This window comes from Columba livia, chromosome 1, assembly GCF_036013475.1.
Source record: "Columba livia isolate bColLiv1 breed racing homer chromosome 1, bColLiv1.pat.W.v2, whole genome shotgun sequence".
Taxonomy (NCBI): domain Eukaryota; kingdom Metazoa; phylum Chordata; class Aves; order Columbiformes; family Columbidae; genus Columba; species Columba livia.
Window position 1 is genome coordinate 93541340 of NC_088602.1, and position 27895 is coordinate 93569234.

Here is a 27895-nt window from a genome sequence, read left to right on the forward strand (position 1 = left end):
AGGAGAAAACATAGTAGGGGTACTTACAAAGTGGGATGCAAAGGTGTATGGAGTGGTATACTTAGGCAGTAGTTGTCAGTGGTCACTAATGGCATGGGAGGCTGTGCTGAGTACAGTTTTGCAGATGTCTGTCCTGGGATCTGGTACTAGTATTTCCATTACTGACTTGGATGTTAAATAAAGCAATGTGCTAATAGTGAAAGAATTAAAACAAGCTCTGCATGATGGCTACAAAACTGAGAAATAGCATTTAATTCAGTAAGAATGACAGTAAAGTGCTATGTAGGGATGGCATAGGCACAGGACAGGGAACAGACTGAGAGATGATAGCTCTCTAAGAACAGATGTGATTGTCATAGTAGGTCATTAGATGAGCCATTATCCACTCTGCTAATGGTGAATGCCATCCAGGGGCTGGACAAGAGCAGTGTCTGGAGGGCCGGGGAAGAGTTCCATCCTCTCCACCACAGCAGGAGTCAGTTCAAGGGAATTCAGACAACAGAAATGTCAATAACCAGAAAAATAGGAAAGAGGGTTTGTGAAGAAAACTTTGAATGAACCGTGACTGTTCAAACCCGCAGGAGAAAAAAACTTGAAATAATATCTAGAAAAAAATATATATATAAAAAAATATTATTTTTAATATTAAGAATATTTAGATACTCTTTTAATATTTAAGTCCTTAATAAAAGGCCTGTCAACATAAAGAGGATTTTTTTTTCATTTCCAATTACCTTTTTTTTTTTTACTTTCAACAGGCAAATTAGACCTTATCGAGAAAGCTTTGAAAAACTTCAGAGGATTATTTTGATTCATCTCCTTTGAAAGTCCCTCAGAAGAAAATGAGATGTTTCTCAAAAACATGCCTTTTGCAAGAATCTATAAAACTGTGAGTGGAAACAAGATCTAATTCATATCTGTGCAGCTGTAATGAAGTCAACAGAATCCATTTGCATCAAAACTGAATCTAATCCGCATGTCATAAAAGAAGCCAAAGTCAAGCCTTGAGATCAGGTCCACAGAGGGATGTAGATGCTCTTGTCTCCCCTGCCTCATGGCTTAGATCCTGGTTACCTGCTTGGCTCCTCTGTGTGCTGTCTGGGTCTCACTGCAGCCAGCATGCTGAGCAGGGACTCATACAAATCAGCTAGTGAGAAATGCTTTAAAGAGCAGCATGTCATGCATTTTGCTTCTTTTGGAGGTTAGGCTCTTAACCCGAGCTGTTGTTCCTTTCAACAACATAGCAAGAGGTCACTCTCCTCTTTTATCACACAAGCTAAAAAAGAGCAAGAGGTTGCAGTCATCACAATAACCTTTTGTCCTCTAATTCAGCAGCTAAAGCACTTCTCAGGACACAGGTTGTTCAAGGCTCTCGCAAGACAGTAGCCTGGTGACAGAGCTACTGGTGAGGCTGGGCACTCCTCTGTTTGCCGGGTCACACGCACACAAAAAGTCCTCAAGAGCCATTGTGTAAAGAAGGACTGTGATGCTCTAGTCAGGTGCATGGTCTCCTCGCTTGTGAAGACAGAGAGAGGGACTTAGACCAGCTCTTAGGCTTGCTTATACATTATACATGACATCTGCACTGGATAAAATGATTCAGTAGGGTCCTAGGAACCCAACCTGCCAGCTCTGCAGGGATGGCAGACATTCTGGCCATTTGCAGAAGAACTGATTTAGGGGTCTCAAAGACTTTATGCACCTAAAAAATAATGTGGAGAACTTTATATTATCCAGTCTCTACATGAACATGGAAGGGAGTCCTCACACAATCCCATTCAGTGCAAGAACTTCAATAGAAAAAAAGAGTAAGCAATCTTCACAACACATTCTGCTTCACCAAGCAAATCTTCAGTGGTATCCATTCATACATTGCAAGACAATCCTTTTGGTCAAAACAGTAATTAAGAAAATACAGTTGTGTATGAAGTTATTCCTGACTGTTGACATTTATGTGCAATGAATGCCTGACGAAAGTTTCAAAAAATAAAGAAAAACTAAGAGCATATCGACAAGTTTGGGTGACATCCATCCCTTTGCCACCTGCCCAATATACTGAAGTGGCATTCATGACTCTCCTAGGAGTTTTGTTTTCAAGGCTTAGTCCCGTAAATGCTGTTTTATGTCATGAGGCACTGAGGCCGTCAGAGAGGTAAATAAATGTCACGTCTACCAGTGAGTGCCAACAGCAACTTGACTGCAACAAAGCCTCAGTTGTTTAATGTTTTTATGAATACCGATGTTTTCATTTTGGTCTTGGAATCCTGGAATCTCTTCTGTTTTGTTTATGCACATACACGCACATTATATGTAACATATATATAGAAAGCATGAAGAGAAGAAATCTGGAATATTTCCCTCTGCAGTGTAATGGAATTCAATTTACTCAACGGTTGCATGACCTGCTTGCTTGTGAAGTCCTAGCACTCCTAATTTCTGAGCAGGATGCCTATGAGGAGTTCTCAGGAGATGAATGGAGCATTTTCATATGGCAACATTTTAATACCATAGATACAGGCAATTATAGAAGAGAGAATCTAGCACAGGATAGAAAGCATATTCAAATTTTTGTTACTTTTTTTCATTTTTCTTCCTTTTCCTTGTTGTCTTTTACAGGAAGTTTTCTTCATTATAAAGCATCAGTGCTCTACACTGGCAGAGGCAGTTCTGAGTCTTCACCTAAATTTGTGTTTTAGGAACTGTAGTATTGTGGTCATTGAACTCCAAAGCTTCAGTTCCATGTTTTGGGCATCCTCTGCTGGTGCAGAAAGAACGTCTTGTATTCTTTTGCAGTTCTTTATTACAAATGTCTGTTTCTTAAATTACAAACTGGAAACTCGGCTGTTCAAGGAGTTTATCATCAATGACACAAAATATTTAAGAGCATTTTGCTGCCCCTTCTGTGTTTGCAGCCTTTCACTTTTGAATTTTGATGAGAGTTTCATCTCATGTTCAGAGCAATACCTCCTGCTGTAACCAATGAATGCTTTCATTGTGAGTAAGGCAGCCCCATGGTGGAGCTTATCTAATAACACGAATTTCTTTTTGGCTGGTTTCATGATTCGAGTTTCTGTATGTTCATAGTTAGAGGGAAGACTTGCTAATGTGATTTTATGTGACCTCCCCAGCTTTCTCCCATGTCTTGATGAGGAGCCCCTACAGCCCTTTGCTGTGCCCAGCTTTATTGCAGTACTTTGGAGTCTATTGGACTGCCTCCATTAGAAAAGTCACGTCTGACTTTGTGTTCAAAGGCTCATATTTGTTTATTAAAATGTTGCACTCAAGTCAATATTCTGTAAGCACGGCAACCCAGACAGGATTTTCTTGTAACCTATTGGCATTATGTTCAATAGCATGATGGTGACAACAGATTTGTTGCAAGGTTTAACACTATGTCAGGTAACATCTCTCCTTTAGGTCAAATCCTGATCCATTTTAGTGCAATTAAATTGCACAGTCTAAAGGGCAAAATTCACCCTTAGATGAGTATATTTCACCCTATTGGCCCCTTGCACCCTTTTCTTGAGGCTCAGCAGAGTTTGCACAGAGACTTGCTCTTCCATTCACCCGGCTTACTGCCTGTATTTGCCGTTCCTTTCAACCACATACAGATGTGTCCAACTTCTCTCAACATCGTGGGGTTTCTATACATTTTAGGAGGAAGTCATGGACACTTCTTCAGTTGTATGACAACCAAAGACACAACCACAGGACTAATATTTCTCTCTATATGGTTAAGCTGAATGGCATCTTAAAAAGTTCCATCATGTACGGTAATCATTATAATCTTGTGGACAGCCCCCTCTTTAGCTTCTTTACTCATGACTTCTGCCCTTTTTTCTTGATTGATAAGTGACAGCTCTGCATTCTGGACCTTGAAACATATATTTACAGTAGTCTAAGAAATTTGTCCTTAATCAAAGGAGGCTTGACTTGCCAGCACATCTTTAGAATATTATTGAGTAACTCATTAAAATGTTAATAGCTTCTGTCAGAATTTATTGATCCTGATGTCAGCTTTTCTCAGAATAAGAAATAAAGCTGATTTTTATCTTATCTTCAGACAATTCTGAGTGATCAGTACTTAAATAGAATAATGAGAAGTGCTTGAGCAGAATAATCAGCAACTAGCACATGTATCAGTTCTGAATACAGACAGAGCCCTCCAGATACATGAGTTTATTATACATGGTGTGTGAAATAATATGTAATATAAGGAAAATGAAGACAACACTTTATCTGGATAATTTTGACAAATAATGTTTTCTGCTGAAGCAAATAGAGGGAATACAATCATGTCAAATATTTTCTCTTGGATGAAAATAGATTTTTTTTAAAAACAGCTTAGTAAAATCAAAGTATGAGTGCCCTTGTTGTTCATGCATTGTAAGTTATACAAGCAAAATAATGACCAAATTCTATTCCACTGAATTTCTGTAAGACAAACATTTGATACAGAATATTTTCTGATATTGTCTCATTGGTTTGGTCGTATGTGGAACTCAACAAAAGACTGACCAACCTAGTGAAGGAGAGGGAGGGAAGGGTATTTGTTTTTCAAAGGCAGTTGTTAATCTCAAAATCTTTCCCACCATGAGCAATGTTGTCCAACAAGAGTAAAACAGCAAATCCCATGCTGACCCGAGCAGAGGCAGGATTGTCAAGTGGCAAGATGAATGAAAGAAATAAGAGAGAAGAATCTGTCTTTTATACCTTGCTTTAAAATTATTAAGTCAACCTTAGGTCACTTATTTTGAGTACATCAACAAGTATTTTGCTGCATTTTAACAGATAGGTATGATGTTGTGATACTTTGCTAATGCAAAAGGACCCTGAAGACAGTATATAGAAATCTGTCCTCAGAGGTTTATTTAAGCAACAGTCTACAAGGCAATTCCCTCTGGGCTAAGAACCACTGTGTCCCGTGCTAATATGCTGTCGCCTTGTACCTGGAAGGTGATAGCCATTTACTGGCAAAAGAATTGCAGCATTGCAAATGGGCTAAAAAGTTATCTGGCTGCATTTAAGCTGCAGCATGGTCACCCTGTGAAAACGCTGCACAATATAAGTACCTGCAATAAAAAGGCTCAACCTTCTGATACAACAGATTCTTTTAAATCCTATGCTCTTATAACTTAGAATTCAAAAAAGTCAGTGGGTTATTTAGTAGTTTCTTGATAAGATAAGGGCAAGAACAACTGTCAAGAGAGTGATGAATGCTGTAAAACTTATAAAACAAAAAAAATTCAGACATCCTGAGAGAAGCTTATTTCTAAATCAGAATGCCTTGTCTGGATATTAAGTAGAGTCTGCAAACAAGGAAAATTTATAGGAGTTATAGTTATGAGTGATATTGTTATGGACTTGCTCGACTTACCTTTTCATCAGATTAGTCAACATAATAGGACTAAGAAATCTGGCAAAACAGCCAGATGTCATCACATGCTTAGTGAATTTTAATCTGGCATTTACAGTATTTGAGAATATAATGTGGAAAATAGTAAATGTTGCCTAGTTTATGTGACTTGTGGTACTGATTTTCATTAACACATTTCTTGTGACAGTTGCCAATAAATCCTGGAATTACTTGCACTCCTTTAAAGGGATGAAGGCAACAGCTGTGAGAATGCAGACAAGAAACACTATTTAGTATATAGTAAACAGTGTGCACTTCTGAAACTTGGTTGAATCCTTAATGTAGGATATTAATTGCTTTTGCATAAAGTACAATCTTAATAACATTTGTCCAGAGTGACACTTAGACATTAAGATCTTCAATATGCAGACACTTAAGCTTCTGGGTAATTTTACATTTACGTGTAATCCTGTTCGATGTGCATTATAAAGTTGCTCATGTATGTAAGTGACTTTAGGATCAAGGTCAAGGTTTATAGAGTGATTTGAGATTCCTCAGGATAAAAATGCCATCTAAATGTAAAGATACTGTTTGTTAGGCACCAGTGTTTTACAGACAGTAAATTTAATGACCCTGATTTTCATTTACCTTTACAGTCATATGAGGGATCCATTTTGGAAAAGTCGCCACTGTGGGGGAAGAAAAACAATAGCCAGGAAATTGCTAATGTTAATGTGATGTAAAGTCAAGCAACCATTTCGAATCTCATTTAAACTTTGATTCAGGAAGGGACTGAAACATGTGCTTAATTTTAATCATGTCAGCAGTCCCAGCAGTCAGTGAGACCACTTAAAATTAGGCGTATTCTGCCTGCACAGAGGCCTCAGTCAACAGTGTACAAAATACATTACCATTTCTTGTCCAATTTGCCTGTGCCCAGTTCTTAATGGATGGATGGTCTTCTCCCAAAACACAATGACAGAATTGATATTTAATGGAGCAGAAAAACTTCTCTGCTGAACTGAATCAAATGAGATTTCACTGAGGGGACAGAGACAGTCATCCTTTGAGAAGCATATATTTTAGAGGGACTAAGACAGAAGTGCAGGTAAAATCCCTAATGCAGGTGCTCTGAAGAATCAAGTGTAGAGCTCTTGATGACTCGTAGCAGGTACCAACACTCCTAACTTCACTGTCTGGGCTAAACACCTAAAGTAAGAGGGCATGAACATTTTCCAGAGAGGTTTATCTGCCTTCTACACCCCAGGGCAACATGTTGTGTCATACCATCCAGCTCTGCCGTCAGTAATTAATGGCATCAAAGAATTCACCAAAACCATGCAAAGCCAAAGACTGCTTCGGCACCATCTTCCTTTCAATGGCACTATTCAAATTGTCTGTATTAATCTTCATTTTAAGAACTAATCTTTCAAGGGAGGTACTGCAAATGTCTACTTAAACAGTATCCTCTTGTGTATTGAATTTAAAAATAAAGTCTACATTCTGGCTTTTTATAGCACATATTTATAAATAAGACATGGTCACAGTCCATATTTTCCCCTTCATTTTTAAATGCTGTGTGATTTAGAATTTGATGACTGAGTTTCTTTGGGTGTTTTTGTTCACAAACACAGAGATCAGAAAGAACCGTTTATGCTCTTTCTAAAGTAGTGATGTGCAACTTAATGTTCTGCATAACCTCTCATATGTGTATTTATATACATGTTTATGGGTAGAGATATTTTTATATATTGTGAATATGTGTTTATTGTTCTATCTTTAAAAAGGTTCCTCACAACAAAAAGAATTTACACAATTCTTCAGGCGTCTGCATTCTTTTGAAAAATCCATTAAAATATATTTGCTTCTGACATTCAGGGCTTTAAAGAATGGTTAGGATTTTTTGGGGTCTATTTTAGCTTTTTTTGGTAAAAAATTGGCAGGATGTATTTATTTAGCTCATATATATATATTTTTTTTTTTTTTCTTTTCTCACAATAAACAACTTGGTATTGTATGTGATCACAGCTAAAAGAGGAGACTGAGAAACAAGGGTGTTTTCTGAGATTTGTAAGAGTATTCCTGCATGTCTGGAACAATTCTGTAAGTCTGAAGATCAGAAGGGATCATTACAATTTCCTCTTTCTCAGAGATCTTCTGGAATCTCCAGTGGAATCCAGGCCACAGGATGCCACCCATGGGACTTGTGTGTGCTTAGCCTCATGGGAATAGTCTGAAATTTGAAGAGCTAGAAATGAGACCTGGAGTTTATAACTCAACATGCTATGTATCTGTACACCCAAATTATTTTAAAAGCCTCAAGTTACAGAAAATTTACCGTATTCCTTGGCAAAAACTATATTATTCCTAGGTTGAACCCTAAATCACACAGCCAGATATCACGTGCCTTCAGTATGACAGACAAGGAACCTCCCTGGGATGAGACTTTCTCACAGCACATTTCCAACAAAGAAATGGGAAAACTAAGACACTCAGATTTCATGATTATTCCTGATCTTGGGTCTGCTGCATGTTTTTGATCCCAGCCGATGCTTTTTTTCTCAGTAATGACTTCCAAAACCATGGGTAAAATCTCCTGTAATTGCAGGAAACATATTCAATTTAAATTTATTATTGTATAAAACATATCATGCATTAATGCAGGACTACTTTAGACCAGGTTATTTTCAACTGTGCCCAGGCTTTCACATAAAAGGTTCACTCTCTTAATTAATAATTTACAACAGCTTTTGAAAGACCTAGTTAGGAGCAGTTACAAAGTTTCATCAGAATGTTTTCAATGTAGGAGTTTTACCCAGTGTCCTTATCAGCACCACAGAAGTTTCTACTCCTGTTAGCTTCCAAGGTCAGAAAGGTCCAAGGAAATGGGTGAAAAAGCCTCACAGTTTAAATTCTAAATAAATATCTACCTTCCTTTAGTAATTTATTTATCTTGATCCTTTGGACACAAGAGGGCATTTTTTTCATTGTGAGAACAATCAGCCACTGGAATAATCTCTGCAGGGAAGTGGTGGATTTCCCAATGTTAGACACTTTTAAGATTCAGCTGGACAGTGTGATGGTCAATTATGTCTGGACTATGCTTTTGCCAAGAAAGGTTGGACCAGGTGATCCTTGTGGTCCCTTCCAACCCGCTATTCTATGATTCTGTGATTCTTACTAATGTAAGGCTTAAGCAACACCAAACCAAAAAGAAAATGCTGATGATAAATATTCAGTTGACCATGGCATGGCCCATGTGGCTTGGTAATCATTCACTCCTTATATTCAACTTCAGAGCCAACAGATTATTTTAAAAGAGATCTTTCAAATATTTTACAAAAAAAAATAATGCATTGAAATTTAATAGAGCATAATTAAATATTTGAAAATATTCTCCAATAAAAATATTGCAAGGATATTTTTTTATTCCATCTCCTTTAGCTAAAATTTACTTCCAAAAATTTCACTTTCCACCTAATGCAAAAGGTTGGATTTTATGTGGTTTCCTAACAAAAACAACACATCTATATGGGCACCAGAAAAGAGAACTACTTGGGGAGAACAAACACCTGGTTTTAAAAAACGCATTTCTCTTCAGAGGAGGACGTTTCCAAAAGCATCTGTGGGGTGAACATTTACACTGTAAAAATTGCTGGGAAAGCCTATGAAGCTCAAACAGATCTCCTCTAGCAAAGATGCTATTCACTGACTCATATAGAGGGCAGAGTGTCAGATGTTTTGTGTCCCTGAAAACACTTAAGAGTTTGTGTCCATGACCTTGAATGTCTCAGATCAAATCACTGAGGCACACGATTAGTGATTCGCTCATAACAGGATACTCCATCCCTGGAAACATTCAAGGCCAGGCTGGACAGGTCTCTGAGCAACCTGATCTGGCTGAAGAAGTCCCTGCTCACTGCAGGGGAGGTTGTGCTAGGTGATCTTTGAAAGTCCCTTCCAACCTAAACCATTCTAAGATCCTATGATTCTATCATGTGTCACTAATAACAATATCACATGAGCTATCCAAGCCACTCTTTTATACATAAGTAATCTAACCATTTCTAACAGTGAGCAGTAATTTCTAAACGCATTTCTCTTTCTCTTTTGGTCACATAGGTGAGGAAGAGAATAAATACGTGCTTCATTGGATGCTTACAGCAATCAAGCAGACAAAACCAACGCTAGGTAAAGCTTATTGGTTTATTTTACCTGCTGTCCCATAAAAAGTGGTAATTGACATTTTAATGCATGACATACTGCATTCCTTCATAAGACTACAGTAATTGAATACACATGAAACTGTAGTGCACTAGGTGACCCTGGAGTGTGCCACACACCTGGAAGCAGTGAAGTTCAATTAATGTGTCATTGCTACTAATAGCAGCTACTAGTGAGAACCTCCAGCCAGTTGCTACACCAGAGGAAACAGTAATCCTTGTATTGAGACAGATAGTATACAGTAAACACCAAGGATCCATTGTTTACACGCAGAGCTGTTTTGGATCAACAGTTAAAATCTTATTCTCTTAGTAACTTCCCTTTTCACTAAGTTGCACAACTTACTTACTCCTGCACTGAATTTAGCTAGCTTTGTGTGCAAAAAATTTGCAGAAACTAAAATAAAATGAGCTGAGAACCATTAGTAGACTAAATCAAACAGTACTGAGACAAAGGTTCATGCAATAAAGAAAGGATATAAATCACACACTTGTGCAGGAAAAAAGTTATGGTAAAATGGCTTGAGGATTTGATTTAATCTTTCAAACCCCAGGAAATTTACAGTTAAGAGTTGAAAGTCCTTCCTTAACTTGCCTTGTTGTTAAAATCAAGTTATCAACAGTCCTACAGTGTATGCATATATAGATGCACATACACAAACAGTCTGAATATTTTCTTCATTTATATTACAAAAATAGAGGACATGAAAACTGAAAGTGTACATCTGTCGTGGGCCAGAACAGAGGCATGCAGGGCCGAAATTCTCTTTTTTAATATTTCAGCACCAGGTCTGATTTCACTAAATTGTAAACTTCAGGCTCTTGAGACAAGATATGTGTCCTAGGTGCTGAACATAAGAAACTACAAAACCATTTAACCAAAAGCACACAGGGAAGAAAAGATCATTCCAGGATGTCCTGGTTCCACAACATCTCTGTCCCCACTAGGATTACAGAGCAGGATATCAACTTACAAATGTTACATCGTTTGAAAAAGCCTCTACTGACTAAAAGTCATGTTAATACTGAAGACCATGATGTTGATTCATGAGGAGTTTAGCCTCTTCACAGGAACCCTGTTTGCAGTACCAGTACTGTATGTTTTTACTGGTGTTGAGAAAAATCTCAGAAGAGTTGTAGTTTCTGGTTGAGTAATGCCCAGAGATAAAACATCTTACTGAAAATGGGTTTGAACTTCTGCAGAGCTTCACTCCTCTTCTAGGATCTATCATCACCACATCTATTTTATTTCTCCAGTCATGTTGCTCTCTCATCTTAGATTTGTCTAAGATTTATCTGTCAGCTTTATCTGCCCCTAAATTCATTTCAGCTCTCTAGCTGTTTCTCTCAGGCATTCATGATAAATAATATTCTCTGTGTTCTTCATGCTCCTATTTCCCCTCACTTTGCTTTTATATGTCTTGGTTTAAAGTCTACCCTACTAACCTGCCTGAAATCCCATCTGTTTATGGAATTAGAGTACAAACTTCCTCAGTGATGAGTCTCTAATAGTCAGTAAAGCGCTGGGTAGGCAATTGGGAAAGTATTTATCTTGTATTAATTGCACAAGTATTCAGCTCAGTCTAAGATCCTGTTCGGTTTTTTGAACTAGCTAGTCCACACTGCATGTGTTTAAAGGGTTGGTGACATTGGTGTAATCAATCCCACTGTGAGTATTTGCACTGTCCAATACTTGCAATCTATTCAGGGTAAACAGTTGTCTGCCAACCTCTACTGCAGGAAGGTTTCTCAAGGTACGGTCATAGCATGTCTCCAGTGCTGTAGGAAAAAGGTAGGAAGGAGGAGGAAGAGGGAAAAAAGCAAAACAAAACAAAACACCTACAAAACAAAAATCCACCACATTCAGAATCTGACTTTTATATTGAGTAGCAGGAGGTGAAGAAATAAAAGCCTTTCTGAAACCATTCAAATGATAAAAGGAGTGTTTGGAGACAACAGCGTGTACCAGTCTCTGTTGATGGAGGGAATCTGCTGTTTCCTTCTCTCAGAAAAGGAGTACATTGTATTTCTGGAAATTCAAGAAAAATCTACACAGGTTTAGAGAGAAGGAAGGTTGGACAGGGGTTGATTTTCTTTCCAGTGTAGAATGGGAGACTTAAGCCCAAGAATCTTGTTTGGTTGAGGTTGGTTGTATGGAGATGGTTACACGAGAACAGATGATCTCAGGAATGTTCAGAGACTCCTAATAAGTAGCACCAGAAAACAGTGGAATCATATATTGCTCCATAGCAACCTGAAAACAGATTTCTTTTGGGTTTTCTTAGACCAAACTTTTGAGACATCAAGGCAAGGTGTCACAGCTTCTCAAAAATAATCCAGGCCTAGCATCGTTTCCAAACTCATAGTTAGCTACCTAAACTGCTGTGGGTTTGGATTCTTCCAAAAAGAATGCAAAAAAAAAGCTGAGCAGAGAAACATGTAAGCTCACCCCAAGGGAGATGTTAAGGGAGTGGGCTGGTTCTTACAGCCTTTTTCCTACTTCAGACTGAGACATCTTTGTCATCATGACATTCCCTGACTGGAAAATTCTTGTAACCATTTCTTTTTTTTTTGTTTGTAGGGTGTTTTTCTGAGAGGAAAAAATAAAGAAAAGGAAGGAGAAAAAGAATAAAATGGGGGAAAAAAAGGAAAAGGAAAAAAGGAAAAGGAAAAAAGAAAAGAAAAAAAAGAAAAGGAAAAATAGAAAGGAAAAGGAAAAAAGGAAAAGGAAAAGGAAAAAAGAAAAAGAAAAGGAAAAATAAAAATAAAAATAAAAATAAAAATAAAAAGAAAAAGAAAAAGAAAAAGAAAAAGAAAAAGAAAAAGAAAAAGAAAAAGAAAAAGAAAAAGAAAAAGAAAAAGAAAAAGAAAAAGAAAAAGAAAAAGAAAGAAAAAGAAAAAGAAAAAGAAAAAGAAAAAGAAAAAGAAAAAGAAAAAGAAAAAGAAAAAGAAAAAGAAAAAGAAAAAGAAAAAGAAAAAGAAAAAGAAAAAGAAAAAAGAAAACAAGCAAAAGATAAAAAGAAAACAGGAAAAAAAGAAAAAGGAAAAAGGAAAAAGGAAAACCACCACTGTTTAAGCTATAAGTCTAAAGGCAGAAGTCCAGTTTTCCTCATCTTCCTACCATATGACAAAGTGGTCCTGAATTCATTAAATAAGAGGAAAGTTCAATTGCCTTTGAGGAAGTTCAAACTTTTATCTCCATCTTTTCAACACAGCAAGATATAAATGGGGATGAGACTCACAGTCCCTTGTGTTCACACCAGGTTGCTCTGCCTAGAAAAGCTAATGTGACCCTGGCCTGCTTGGGAGAGTAGTTGGCTGGGAACAAGTAGTCCTGCATCTCATCATGTTTCAAAGACTTTTAACGCATTTGTGTGCAATATCTCTTCCCAAATAACAGAAATTTTAAACAAACAAACAAACCGAAACTTGGAAAAAACACTGAAGTTTGTCCCTTCCCCAGTAAATCTTGATTATTCTATGCACAACAAAGTCCATTCAGTAGGAGAGTACCACACACACATAAAATGGACTATGATCTGATAACCTGAACATATTCTTCATAGACAAGAGGACTGCAGTTGAATTCCCATGGACAAAGGATGGAATTGAGTCTGGATCTTCACCATCATATCATACTGATCTATCTTGTGTATAAAATGAGGACATCTGCTCCTGTTGATGAAGGAGAGGAAGAAGGTTTCAAAGTATTTTCATAGTGTATTCACTGACTGTGTTCCACACAGATCAAAGGAGAAAAGCAAGGAAATATTATACTTCCTTTCTAGGTCTGCCTTAGGTACCTCTGCCCTGCTGAGACTGAGATGCCACTGGGTGTGTGTTTGGGGAGTTGAAATTATGAAAAATGGGCTTTAGAAATACCCGTAACTAGACAGCAACTGACTGGAAGTGTTCAGCATTGTCATTTTAGACTTCAGCATCTGCATTCTTCCTGAGTCCCTTTCTGGATCTGGCCTTGAGCTCCAAAACTGAGAGCACGTTCAAATGGTATCCAGTGACTGAAGTGTCTAATTCTTTGGTATTGGTGGGTCTCAGGGATCAAATTTCAGGATCAGTGTCTAAAGGTCAAACAGATCATTTTAGAGGGCAGTATCTTCTGAGTATCTTTCTGTTGTTAACAGAGACTAAACTTAGGTCATCTTTGTCCAGTTAAAATCAAACATATCCCAAGTTCCCATAATAAAAACACGGAAACCTTGGTAATACGAATCCTGACAAAGAAAAGAGCATGTGAAGTTATAAACAAAGCTGTAAATAATAATGAGAAATAGCAGTAACTTCCCATACTGGCAATAGCTCCACTTTCAGATACATTTTATGACTATCTAGCAGCTCAGAAACAAAACTCACAGAAATTAGTTTGTTGAGGGGTGAGTTACAGAAAAAAGCAAATGTCTTGTGAGCCCACGCAGGATGTTTTCTACATGTTTCAGCATTGAATGTAATTGCATTGTGGCAATTGCTGTCCAAGTGGCATAACATTTCAATCTCACTGCTACTGGGGAAGCTCATGGTGACCAGAAGAAAACAGTCTGTTTTTATATTGGAAAGACAAAAGCAGAGGCAAGGAACACCTCTTGCACTCTGCCTTCAGTGAAGCTATCTCATGTGGGCTCCCTACACACTCACAAAGCCTTGATTCTGCAAGGATGAATGTTAAGAGACCTGCAACCTGTTTCAAATAAGACACTGTGGTATGAGGCTGTTCTCTACTGTCTTTTGAACCAAAAAGCAATCATGTTCCTTGAAACTACACCACCAGTTCCACAAGAGTTGAGGTTGTGAATCCTCGATTTTCGCATACCTATGCCAGACCTTCCAAACCAGTTTGACCACACTAGTGAGGAGACAGACCCCCTCTTCCCATTCTTCTCAGTGCTTTGTCATGCCTTGCTGAGGCTGCACTGCTGAGTATTCCACTCTGTTTTAGGCTAATGTCTTGAAGAGTTGCCTGGTACACATTCATTTGCAGGGCCGAAGTCTAAGTTCACAAAAGCAACCTTCACTAGAACCTCTGTTTCTTTACTCCATCCTCTCTCTCTTGCAATTATGTCCCAGCCCCACATGAATAGCTTATTCTTGACTTAATTTCTCTGTCTGTATGTAATAAAATGTCTGTATGGCTGTTACTTGTGTTATAAAGTGTTCAATGGAGAAATGCAAAAATACTGATTCAGGATGTTACAACCAACCAAAAGTACAGTAATTAACAAGAGTATATACATTTGCTTATGAATGTGCTTAGAACACAGTAAAGCATCACATAATTATGTATAAATAGAATTTTCCATTCATCATTTCTAAATCATGACTAAAGTATTTATAAACTTGGCCATAAAGTACTACCAAAGTTCTTCTGACAGTCATTTTATAATATATTGAATGTCAAGCAGCATAAAATACCACCAAAAAACAGAGAGATGTTTTTGCATCAGAATTCCTCTATTCCTCACAGATCCATTACTCATCTCCACTAGATTAGTCACACTATTCATATAAGCTGAGGGCCACTGAGAAAACTAGTTCAAGTCACTGAACATAACTTAAAAATAAATAAATAAATAATAAAAAAAAAAACAACAAAAAAACCCACCTTACATTTACTTTCATAATGTTCAAAGTATTTCAGACAAATAGAGAAAAAATGCTCCACTGTGTGCTTTTCATACTAGGTTTTTCTGATTTCTTCACTCTAGGAGCTTCCTCTCTGTGACTGATACATTCCCTCTCCTGTTCCCAAGGACAGCTTTCACCTTTTAAACTACCTACTGTAGTCAAAAGAAACATGGTTTTCAGCTTATATTAGCAGAATAAAATGTTTGATAATGGAAGTTTTCACATCATAATGAGTATCAATTATCTGAGTTTTATGAAAATACTTTCAGAAAATTAATCAAATTCCAGGTCTAGTTGGGGGGAGGAAGAAAAAAAAAAAAGTTGGCCCTAACAAAATACCACTATTCTCCTTAGGAAACTGAAATGGAAAACCTGACCCAAACATGAGAGTTCAGAGTTTTTAACTTAGACATATTCTTTGCAAATGTAATCCATTTGGATCAGTCCATCAACTCTGATAGCTTCTGCAGTGTTTCATGCCTGTGTTATCACTACATGTTATGTACAGGCACTATACATTATGTACACTATGTACCCTTTTCTACACCAACTACAGGAAAAAAAAGAAAAGTTACCAGTTTTAAGGGGAGAAAATCCCCTTATTTTATTTTTAAACAGCAGGTATTTTTCTCAATAGCTAGCTTAAGCCACATTTGACAAATTCTAAAAATGCTATCTATGTAAACGAGAAAGAGTGTTTAGTTTTCCTTCCCTCCACTCTGATTAGAAATGGGATCCACACCCCAGCTGGATATTTCCAGTTCATGCCCAGTAGAAATAATTTTCTGTCCGATTGCCAAACGCTGTCCCATGTGGCCAGCAAAGGTTGGACAATAGCAGTAACACAACTTCAAGTAAAGAGCTGAAAACGAGCCCCTGCAACCGGAGGCCTCAATTCTGCATAGTTTAATGATTCTAGCACCATGATTTAACTTCCTTTTTTTCCTTTCAAGTGTTCAGTGCAAATTAATCGTATTGTCAATGCTTATGTTTCCTACCTTACTTATTTGTAAGGACATGTTCAAGTGGCATACTAGAAGGTTGATCCTGCGGTCTATACTTAACTAGTAATCCTCATGCACACCAGTAACCCCATTGAATATCAATATACAATTGTGGTGCCAGGGAAAGTTAAACAAATCCTGAGGAATCTGTTTTATTAGCATTTATAGGATTTGTGTGTGTGAGCGTGTGTGTGTATACATCCACACTTGGGAACAGTAGTTACAGGAAAAAAAAATATAAGGGATTCCTCTGGGGACGATAAGCGCTGCTAGTTCTTGAGCTCATACCGATGCTGATGTTGCAGCCTGTAAATGTTAAAATATCTGATGATATTTTCTTTCCTGAGGAACTCGGTGATATTTCTCACAGTTAATATGTTAGCTAAGCACATCAGACAAAGTTAAGACCCCCACTGTGCTTGGCCCTGCAGCCCTGTTTTCCCCAGCCTGGATCCGTCTAGCATTGTGTGTACTATACGAGCATACAAGAACGAGAAACACGGGAAAATTACATGAATGTGAAAGACCAAAGCCACGGTCTTGCAAAGGTGGCTGTCCCAAGAGAAGACCGAGTGGCACGGGGACCGCTTCCACGGCCACGGGTGGAGGGGAGGCCCCGGCCTGCCGCCTGCCCCTTCCTGGGCCCTTGTTCGCCACCACCCTTACCGAAACACGCCGGCATCTGTAAACCGCGGCCGAAACACCCTGGAAACTCCCTCAGTTCCAGGCCGGGGCCGCTGTCGCCGCCGCCCGGCTCCTGCCGGCCGGGCTGGCTGAGAAGCAGACGGGACGAGCGGGAAGGGGACTGGAGGGCAGCGGCTGTGGGGCTGCACACGCGTGTGCCCGCCTGCGAGACGCTATTCGCGTCTCTTTCAGGATTACCAAAAAAGAAGGCGTTAAACCCCTCGTTTTGAGCTTCTCCTTCGTCACCGTCTTCCCCCGGTCTCACCTCCGCGCCCCGGCGTAAAACAAGCCCTTCGGGCTCGCCCCCAAAGCCAGCAGCCGCCCCGGCGCGACACGAACACGCGTGGGCTTTGCCACCGGCGGCGCCTCCCTCTGCGGAGGTGGAGCAGGAAAGTGTCTGTCAGTCTCCCACCCGTGTAACACACACACACACACACAGACCCTGCGTGGAGCGCAAAGGCTCAGCCCCTCCGCACCAGCCCCAATGCCTCCTGGCGCGCTGCAGACGGGCAATTACGGCACTCGCTGCGGAGGAGTTGCCGATAGAGTGTTTTGGGGGGACGGGTTGTTTTGTTTGTTCCCCACACATTTTCCCCTTTATTTTCCATTTTTAGTTTAAACCCTCGGGGAAAAAAAAAAAAAAAAAAAAAAAGACTGAATATTCCTCTGCAACGCGTCTCACCTGAGAAAGAAACGTTCTTCCTTTATTTTCCATCCGGTGAAGTTTCCCCCTCGAACCAAGGAAAAAGGCTGTTAAATAACAGTGGGTTTTGTATGCAGCAAATTTATGATTCGACAATAACGTATCTGTGAAAATATGGTCTAAATATTTAAATAATAAATTGTTTTATTTATTTTCCTTATTCATTTTAGTCCCTGATATGGAGTTTCTTATTAAAACGGATGGAGGGAAATCCTTCCCCGAAGGTCCCTGCAGCCACCTCAGACTCACCGGGTTGAATGTTGCGAATCCATCTCGGTAACTTTGGGCCACCCTTGAAGCAAAGTGATTTTTCTTTTTCTTTCTGGATTATGTTGCGAACATTCGCAAAGCTGCCCTTTCTCCAAACCACCGTAATTTGTTAGAAACATAACGTGCTCCCCTCTTGCTTTCCTTTGAGACTCTGTCGCTCGTCCCTATATATTGTTTATGGGACACAGAAATGTCCCATACATTTTCCTTCTCGGGGTCAGCCATCGCGGAGCTTTGTTGTATCGGACCCGTTAGGACCTGGCTTGAAATACAGCCTGTTTCCCGCTTACATATGTATACATTTTTTCCCGTATAATTTTTTTACCTCTGCTAATGAGTCCAGTTTCGACGGCGGGCGGAGGTTGTATTGAATTTTGAGAATTTCCCCGAAAGGCTGAAGTTTCTTTTCGACTGGTGCTTTTTCCTAGATTATTTTTGGTTTGTTTTGCTCGGCGAAAAGTCCCAACCGGAGCATACTGCCGTAAAAAGAAAAATATAGCGGTGGGTTTAATCGTCGACTGCATCTGCCGTCCCCAAGCCTGCACCAAATGTCCCCCAGAGAGAGGCAGCCCTGCGAGAGGGTTAGGGGACTTAGTCCTGTTATGCGGGTAAAAAGGGCAGTGCAGGAGGGTAAAACGGGTCACATCGCCCGGGCTCCCCTGTACAACCTTTTCGCTCAGGTTTCCTTGACCTGTAAGCCAGCTCCAGCCTAAATCCCACCCAGGACGGCGGGGCAGAGAGCCTGTTCCCCATGTGTTCCCTGCAAAAGTCACTTTCCCCCATACGCGCCAGCCAAGGAGACGGGCGCGATACCAGGTACCTGAGAGGGAAGGGGTGCGGATTTAGAACGGGACAGGGCAAGAGGCTGTGCGGATTGGGCCCGGGGCACGTCGGGACGCTGCTCCCCCGCTCCTTGCCCCACGTTTCAAGCAATAGATGCCGAAGGTCTCCCAGCCTCCCTGCTCGCCATCCCCTGGGCGCGGAGAGGAAACCAGCAACCCCGGCGGCGCGCCCCGGCGAGGGCGACTCGGGAAGGGAAAGCAGAAGCAGCGGTGCCGGCACGGGGGTCCGCGCAAGTCCCGCCCGCGGAGACGGGGCCTCCTCCGGCGGCGGGAAGGTTAAAGAGCGTGGCCTTTCCCTCGACAACGCAGGGCCGGGCCCTTTCTGGTGTAATAGGATAATTACAGAGGGGCGGGCGAGCTTAAGCAAACACACTAGCCCACCGGCCAGGCCTCTCCCGGGGATTAATATTAAGGACTGGTGCATTGTGTTTTGCAAACGGGCGATCCAATCGCCCTCGGGGACCTCCCCATGTCCGCGGTCGTGGAAAGGCGTCTTTCTGGGCTCTGCCCACCGCTATACCTAGTCTCTCCTTCGCACCGAGAGTTTTCTCCTCACTGCTTTGATCGTCGGCTGCAGCCCAGCACGGCTGGGGATTGCTGGGGCCACCCTTGGGGGTGGGTGTATGTGCGTGTGTGTGTCTCCCCACGCCTGTGCCCCTCGCAGCATCCCGAAGGGTCCCCTCGGAGCGCGAAAGGCTCCCGTCGGGTCTGGGCTGCAACAAAGCCAGGTCGGAGGCAGCGCGGTCCTGTCCGGGCCGAGTTTAATCCTGTCGCTCGGATGGGGAGGAGAGACCCCGGCATCGCGCTTTTTTAGGGGCTGCTGTGACAACCTCTGCAAAAGCCGGCCTCGAGCCCCGTGAGCTCCATGTCCCCCGGCTTTGCTCACGCCACGGTGCGTGGGGCCACCGCGGGGTCTCTGCTGCCTGGAGAAGCGGGGAGCCGGGGGCATGGGCACAGCCCGGGCTCTCGGGGAGTTTCTTCCCTTTCCCTGGCCATCGGTGGCCCGCTGGGCAGCCGAGTGTCACGTCGGGGGCTGATGAGCAGTGGCTGCCTGTGCAGCGGCACCGACGGGGAGGGCTGTGGGGCAGGGGGGCCTCTGGGCAGCACCCGCCCCCTCTTCCGGGGCTTGGATCAGTGCGAGGGCCCACTTGTAAATATATATGTGTGTGTGCGCCTTTGTAAATGTATTCGTGTGCGTACATGTATATATGCATACATACACATACTTGTAATGTATATGCAAAATATATATCCTGTGTATATACAGTATAAATGTGTGTTTTGTATACGTATGTATATCCATGTATGACACGCACATGTATGCGTATGCAGGTACATTTTGTCCCTTTTACCCAGCGCCAAAACAACAGGGGAAAGTACTCTGGTGACCTAATGGCGGTGCAGTGAGTCTGGTAAGGGAGGGCCCACGCGTGTCGCGGCCCCATGCGTTCCTCTGGCCCGGCCCTCGACGGCAGCCGGCTGGCGGGTGGGGGTACGAGGGCTCCCCCCGGGGGCCGCGGGGTCACGGCCGGTGCACCAAACGCGTACGTGAGCGACGGCAGGTTACGGGGCAAGGGGGCCGCGGGTCACTGCCGGCGCTCCGCGGCTGCTTAGGGAGGTAGGGGGTAGCGGGCTCGGACTGCCAAAGCAAATGGTCCCCGCCCCTGTCTCCCCCCCGCCGCAGCCTCCAGTTCCATCGCGAGTGCTAATTGCGGCTCTCTTCTGGCTCCTCTGTATTTGGGTGCCTCGGAGGGCGCTGCGCGGGAGGACACGTCACGGATACATTATCCCCTCCCCTCTTGAGGCTCTCCTGGCTTTCTGCAGCCTCTGCTCAAGAATTAACTGAGGGGTCCACTTCAGAGCTCCTTCTGCCCCTGGGAAAAAAAATTTAAAAAATAAAAAAAAGAAAGAAAAAAAAGTGCGGAGATATCGGTGCTTTCGGGCGAGGAGCGTGACAGCTAGGATTTCTGAAAGGAGGTGAATTTTATCTTCGATCCTTTCCGTATGGTGAGGATCGCTGCTCCTTGCGGGAGGTGAATGTTGCAAACCCTCCCTTCGCCTTTGAAAGGCATGTCTATGCGAAAGAGACACCGCTTTGCTCTTTCAATACGTGACTAATAATAATAATAATAATAATAATAAAAACAAAAAGGAAGCAATTCTTGACCTTGCAAATGCTTTTTCTTTAAAAGGAGGGGGAAAAAAATAAATCCAACAAAATCAAACCCACGCCTTTGCCAGCGCTCGGACTTGTTTGGAAAGAGACAACGCTGAAGTGGCACTGGTCCCGAGGAAAACGGATCCTTTAATTTGACTCCGCATGAGAACCACATTTGGAGCTGGGCGCAGCGGCCGGAGCGGCGGGAGCAGCCCCGCGGCCAGCAGCCCCCCGTGCCCGCAGGCCTGCCGCCAGCCCAGCCCCGTCACCCCGCCGGGCTCGGCACCCCCCGCGCCCCGGCGCTGAAGCAGCCCCTCGGGAACTGGAGAAAGCGTCTTTCTGCCGCAAGATCAGCCGCCGCCCGCCGAGAGCTGACCGAGAGGGAAGCGTCTGAAGGAAATGAGAGCTTGTGATTTCGGAGCGCTCCAGCCATCAACTCCCTCCGCACCGGCGTTGGCTTTCGTTTAGCGGCGGGTTGCCTTGCCGCCTAATCGTCTCTTCTGCATCTCGGGCTCTGGGACCAGTTCATTTTGCACTTCGTTAAACAAGCAGTACGGTCTTTCCTTTTCTTTCTTTTTTCTTTTTTAAGAGACAAAGTGTCCAAAAATGGTTCAGCCTCTTTAGCCTGATGATTTCTTGCATGGACGCTCTATTTTTAATATTTTTTGTTATTATTTTTGGACGGGGAAGGATTGAGTAGAAGAAATCCTTCAGGGAAGGAAACCCAGTGATTTGCTCCCCGTTAAGGAGAAGATCCCTTTCCAGCTGCAGGCAGAGGACCGTGGTTCGTGTCGGTTTTTCATTCTCGGTTTCGAAGCGCTAGATATTGCAGAGTCAGAGCAGAACTGCCTCCTCCCGAGCGGCTTACCTGTCGCGGTTGTGGCTCAGATATCGCCTTCCCCCTCTTCACACCATTTCTGTTGGTGTTGGGTTTGTTTGGTTGCTTTGGCTTTTTTTCCTTCCTCTTTTCCCCCTTTTTTCGCCTTTTTTTTTTTTTTTTTAATTCGATTCGATTTGGGTGAATTCCCTCCCTTCCTTAAACGAAAATACTGACTCTGAAGCCGAAATCCATGCCCCCTGCGATCCGGAAGAATCGGGTCTAATATGCCAGTGTCATCTTCGCTTTGCAGTAGTCGCGATGAAGGAAAAATCCAAGAACGCGGCAAAGACTAGACGGGAAAAAGAAAATGGAGAATTCTACGAACTGGCCAAACTCCTGCCTCTGCCCTCGGCCATCACCTCCCAGCTGGACAAGGCGTCCATCATTCGCCTCACCACTAGCTACCTGAAAATGCGAGCCGTCTTCCCCGAAGGTAACCACCCCGGGGTGCCCCGGGAAGGGCTGTCTGCCTCCCGCCCGGCCCGCACAGGAGGGACCGGGCAGCACTACGGCCCGAAAGTGGGGGTGGCGGGTGAGGTGTGCATACCCCGAGACGAGCCCGCATCTCCTCTACCTCCTGTGAAGAAGGGATGGGGGGTGTTTGCAGGGGTGCCAGCAGCGGGTGGCGAACGAGGGGCGAGCGAGGGAAAAGCCGCTGAGGGCGGAAAGGCTCCCGCTTGCCTGGGAAGAGGAGGCAGCGCTGCACTGCCCGAAAACCAAAGCTTGCCGGGGGGTGCCGTACAAAGCGCGGGCTGCAAATAGCAACTCTGGTCCTGTGAGGCCTAAACTTGAAAACAGCTCTCCCCGGCCTCGCGTAGCCCTTCGAGAGCCGCGACCTGGGGCGCGGGTTGCAAGGGGACCCCGGCCGGGAACTGCGCCGGGGTGGCGGCGGAGCGGAGGCGGGCAGCCCGGCCGGTGGTGAGGGAAGGTAGAGCCGTCCGGTTAATGCCCCTCTTCTCCTCCCTCCTCCTTTGCTGCCGGTTCAGCTCCGTCTGCTCGGGGGGACCGTCCCGAAGAGAGAGGGTTCCGCTCGGCTCCGCCGTGCCCGGCGTCTGCGGCCCCGGGAGGCAAGTCGTCCCAGCTCCCTGGGACAAGGAAGAAATAGCGTGGGTGTTATTATTATTTTGTTTTGGTTGGAATTTTCTGGAGATAGGGAAGCAGGCTGGGAAATAAGGCGCAGCGGTTTCGCAGAGAGGTCCTCCGCCTTCTCCTGGGACCGAGGGGAGAGGGGAGGACCAGTCGGAGCCCAATATGCTCCTGAGCGGGGCCTGGACCTCGCTGCCCCACGGCCAGGGCCGTGCAGGGAGGCGGGAGCCGATGACCCCTGAGCTCTTCTCGGAGACACGCAGCAACGAGGCCTGACACTGATCTCTCCTTCCCCCGGGGTTTGGTAAACAATACCCCCCCGGTCAGCCTCGCACCTATACCCCAAGCGTCCGAAGGACTCAGAGTTTCGGCCACTTTGGGTGAGGGGAGGCAGCTGGCCGGCACCCGTGTGGTGCCGCCGGCTGCCCGGTCCACTCCGTGCCGCCGCTGAGCTGATGGGAGACGTGAAATGAAACGCTGGTTAGTGACTGCTGGTGGCTAAATAAAGCCCAGCTCCCCTCTTTGTCATTTGTTTGCGCCTCTCCGGACGGGAGTGTGTGTGTGAAGGAATTAGCAAATTCCAGAGTGGAAGGTCTGCTCTCCGTCGCGGTTTCTAAGGAGCTTTATTAAAAGCTTTCAAATTTAAAAACAAAACCAAAACCCCACTCCCAAACCGAGAGAAGCTTACCGTTATGGTCATCTAATTCAGTAATTTCGAGAGCAAGTGCTAGCAGTGCTACGGGAAACTAGGGCTCCTTTAGCGTGCGCTTCTCAAGCACGCCGGGTGAACAGAGCAAGGGGAAGCGAGACGCTTCTCCGCTGCAATTTCCAGCCATTATCCCCCATCGGGAAATTTCGCGATGAGAAATAGCGCGTCGTAATTTCGGGGGGGCATTCGCCGGCCCTTCCTGGGGCACCTGCCCCGAATGGCTTTGGTTTAGGAGGGAAGAAGAGTGGCACGTTTCGAGATGCTGCTGAGTGTATTCCTGGTTTTCCAGTCAGTCCTGCTGAGCCTCAAGAGTAACAAGAGGACGCCGAGAGTAGGTTTATACCCACCAGCTCGGGTGTGTTTTATGTGTCTGTCTTCCTTAAACAGGCCAGGCGTGCGCTTCCGCACACTCTGCTTATTAAGAGCAACGTTTAAATGCATACAGCGAATTCCTGATCTTTCATCGTCTTAAGTACGGGTGGAAATACGTTGAAAAACAAAGCTTTGCACCCAGGGATGACAGGCCCCAGGAATAACCGTCTCTAGCCCCCGAGCCGTGTGTTTAGTACCAGGAGGGTGGAGGGCAGAGAGGGGAGCTGCAGAGAGGCGGCCATAGGCAGTGCTCGCTACCCCGCCGGCTGCAGCAGGGTGTTTGGTGCCGGACGGGGGGAGGAGGGGGGAGGGGGTGCTGCCCGACGGCACTCGGCCCCGCGTCGCCCCTTTCTTCCCTTTCTCTCTGAATTTATCTGCGGAAAGCGGGGGAGGAAGGTCCTGTCCCCCCCCTCAGCAGCTCAACGACGGCACGGAAAGGTGGTGTCCAGTTGTCTTTACTGGGGCGGCGGGGGGGAAGTCCAACAGCTCAAGACGGTTGCCCGGCAGGGCGTCTTAAATTATGGGGACAATAAGACCTGGGGAATGTGCCCCTTTGAGTATGCTGGACCCAATGGGTGGAGAGGACCCACGTCCGAGGTCCTGGGGCTTGAAATAAAGGTGGGCACGTAACAGTTGGCCACCCGTCGGCCGCTGCTCCCAGGGCGGAGGGAGCAGTGCAGCCCGCACTCCCTCAAGCGTCTCCCCCGAAACGGCTGTCACTGCGGGACCAGAGACCCGTGCCGCCCTGGCCGCCTAGGCCATCAGCGAGGCATCATCCCTGTAAGACTCAAGGGAGTTTACTTTTAGGACAGGCCTGAGACAACTCCAGCATGCGTGCTAGACCCAGGGTAGCTGGAGCCAGCGTGATCAGAAACTTTGTCCAGATATAAAACTGGCATCCAGCTCCATCTAGACGGGAGGGGAAGAGAGAGAGGAGTTTGTTTCTAAAAACTCAGGTGGATGGCTTCCCCCACACGTTTTATTTCCAGCGCGAGCTGACACAAATCGTAAGTAGAGTTTGAGACTCTCACTGAGGTGTCTGGTCCCAGAGCTTCGACAGGGCTTGTAAGGGAGTTCAGATAGGTCTCCTCCTGCTCATCTCTGTCAAGATTTTCCCGAAGATGCTCATTTTGGACTAAAATTATAGATCTCCCCGCGGAGGCGCCTGATAAGGCTCAACACAAATGAGAGTGAAAAGCGATTTATATTCCAGCTCCTTTCTTCCGCAAAGTCCAAGCCCTGGTAGGCACGACTTCGTGCTCCGACATCACAGATTTTGCCGTGCGGTTTCGCTCTGACCTTCAGATTCATGAAATGAAGTCCAGAAGACAGCAACCTACAGCCTCCCCCGCGCTCCCGCTCTGTAATACCGTCTTCTCTTGTGTTTTGATATTTTGCCAAGGCATTTATTACTGTAGAACAAAAACACACCACGGGACTTCTGTCCTGACTGTCAGTATTTTTTTTTTTTTTCTAAAAATGAGCAAATGAGAGGAGTCGCGAGAGGAAATTGTATTTAAAACCCGCGATTCTCTGCCTCACGGTTATGGCAGACTGGTTACATTGTGAGACGTTTCTCCCCCCAACCCCGAAGCAGTTTCGAAAACTGACTAAAAAACTGCACTTACGGATGTTTAAACGGGTTGAGGACGAACTCATTAATAAATGACCCAAAAGATAATGCGAGTTATAAAAAATTGATGAATAAAATGACTCAGCGGTAGACCTTAGACCTGTTCCTTATTCCGAGATGCAGACAATATAAATCACTGGGCGCATGTAGAGTTTTCGTTCGATTTAAACCTGGTTGTGAATGTATGTTTTAAGAAAATCAAGGAGAATTGCAGCTATTTCATTAATTTTCATACTCACTCTGAAGAGCTTAATTAATTAATTAAAGCCCGAGCCGGCGGCGCTAGTAATTCCTCTACGAAACTTGCCTCTACTGTAATAACCGCTAATAGTGGCATTGAAGGTCTTGCTAAAACAGGAGTGCCATTAGTGTTTCCCGGTAGCTGAGGCGGGAGCCGGCAGACCCTCGGTGCGGGGACGAGCGGCGGCGGCGGGAAGGGAGGGAGGGAGGGAGTCACTGCCGTGGTAGCTGTGGCTCTGCTCGGGACCGCGCTGTTTGCTGTGCGCCCGCTTTCGGGCCTCTTAACATGGTCTGGTGTTTCTGGCTCGCAGGGAAGTGCCGGGTTGGGGATTGTCCGAGTGACCTGGAGGGTGTTCTTGTTGTTTTTTTGTCTAGAACTCGACTTTTTTTTTTTTTTTTTTTTTTTTTTTTTTAACAATTGTCTCGATCTTTACGTCTGTCACTCCCATCGCCCAACCCTCGGACAACTTTCCAGCGGTGACGCTGAAGCCCGCGGAGAGGATGCGGGGGGCCCAGCACATCCCTGCCAAAGTTAAGCTAACGCAGCCCTTCTCCTTCCCAAAATCATCGCAGCCTGGAAGCTCCTGCCCCGAACAGAGGTTACTCCCGCTGGGGCCGGGGACTCCCCGTCAGCTCCAGACCCGGCCCGGCCCCTCGACCCGCCTGTCAAGCGGTACGATTCTATGTGCCGTCAGGGCTGAGATGTCTCTCCCTCTGCTGCATCTGGTCTTAGGGCAAGGTGTCAGCTCTGTCCCTCGCCCAGAGCCGCGCTTCCTTCCCCACCTCAAGGGTTTATGCTAAACCCTGGGCCTCACCTAAACGAAAGAGCCAAAGTTAGACCGAGGGTAGGGGCCGCCTCCACTCCGTCCCAGATGGGTGCCGGGGCTGGCAGTTCGCCGCCCCTGGTGATCTCCGTTGGCTTTCCCGACGAAGGGAGGCACAACCGCGCTAGGGAAAAGTCCCAAAAGAGAAGCGGTACTGAAAATCCCGGCTCGCGCAGTTGACTCGGGTTCCTTGTGAAGGATGGCTGTTGAATAACGCGAGGGGACCGTGAGGTTCGGGGGAGCCGGGGAACAATACAGTACACACAAAGGAAATAGTCCAAGTTACAGGGCAATCCGATACTTAACATAAAACATCACTAAGTAATTCTTTTAGCAGAATCCCAAGCAGAAAAGCTACCGGGCTTTCAACTGTGTGTGTGTACGAATTTATACAGTTGGAGACCAAAGGTGGGAGTTGTTCTCAAAAATATCTAGATCTTATTACAGTTTGACTCACTCCTCTCTCTGGAAACTGGGAACTAGTACAAAGTGAATGTTGAGATACTTTGAAAAACAGCCAGAGATGTCAAAAGACAGTGGAGGCAATCATGCCCGGGTTTACCGAAGGGAAGGGGACCCGTTCGTATGAGAATTCCCACGTCTTTCAACGGCAAAAGTAGCACGTACTTCGGGGTGCCTGTTGAAAACCCCGTCTCTGTCCCTAGGACGCCGTCGTCGGAGCCGAATCTGCAGCCCGGTGCCCGGGGGACGGGCTGATGGTCACAACTGCGATTAGGGCCGGTTATCTCCCCCTTAGCATTGCCCGCTAGGCATCCTGCTGTGTCTGTCCTGCCCCCCTAGCACGGTCGCGGTGGGAACGGGACCAGCCGTCGTTACACACACCAGTAAACGGAGGGTGAAGAGGGAGAGGGGCTCTTCTCATCCATGTTTGCCGAAGGCCGGGTGCCAGCAAAGAGGAGGTTGAGCCTTGGACCTCTTCGCCGTGCCAGCTCCTACCCGTCGGGGCGGGCTCTGCCGCTGAGTTCGGCTCCAGCTTTCCGGGCTTTACGTTACCGGTAGCGCCCGGAGTCTCCCCAGGCCCTGGCTACAGGCGATCCTCTACGCTCTCGCACGGCAAAGGGGGAGAGGCCACCCCCACGGGTGTCCTCAGCCTTTGCGGGAAGGATGCAGCAGCTGCTTGCTCGCTCGCAGGGAAATCGCTATCTGGGCCAGCGTCGCAGGTAATTAGTGCTGCAATTGGGCATTTTAAAAATACTTGCTTCGAAATGACTCGGTCGGCAGCGCACCGGCTGCACAGCCGTGTCGGAGACCTG

At 44.9% G+C, this 27895-nt stretch overlaps 1 protein-coding gene and 1 long non-coding RNA gene across 4 annotated transcripts in view; one reads left to right on the forward strand and one right to left on the reverse strand.

Annotated features, from left to right (window-relative positions):
* Positions 1–687: 687 nt before the first annotated feature.
* On the reverse strand, positions 688–27742 carry LOC135579786 (uncharacterized). 3 transcript variants are annotated; one of them, XR_010473561.1, is made up of 5 exons: positions 18698–20097; positions 18203–18353; positions 17587–17635; positions 13127–13254; positions 688–7952 (listed from the first exon to the last, which is right to left on the reverse strand). It is a non-coding gene; the product is annotated as an uncharacterized LOC135579786 (long non-coding RNA). The 3 variants fall into 3 exon arrangements; XR_010473560.1 differs by lacking the exons at positions 688–7952; positions 13127–13254 and adding exons at positions 16336–16526; positions 23532–27742 and having other exon boundaries at positions 18698–22842; XR_010473562.1 differs by lacking the exons at positions 688–7952; positions 13127–13254 and adding an exon at positions 16336–16526 and having other exon boundaries at positions 17587–17654.
* The window catches only part of SIM2 (SIM bHLH transcription factor 2), a 63378-nt gene continuing 57498 nt past the window's right edge, over positions 22016–27895 (forward strand). Inside the window, exon 1 of the mRNA XM_005511363.3 lies at positions 22016–22190. Coding sequence (XP_005511420.2) covers positions 22016–22190 — 175 coding nt within the window. The remainder of the gene's footprint in view (positions 22191–27895) is intronic.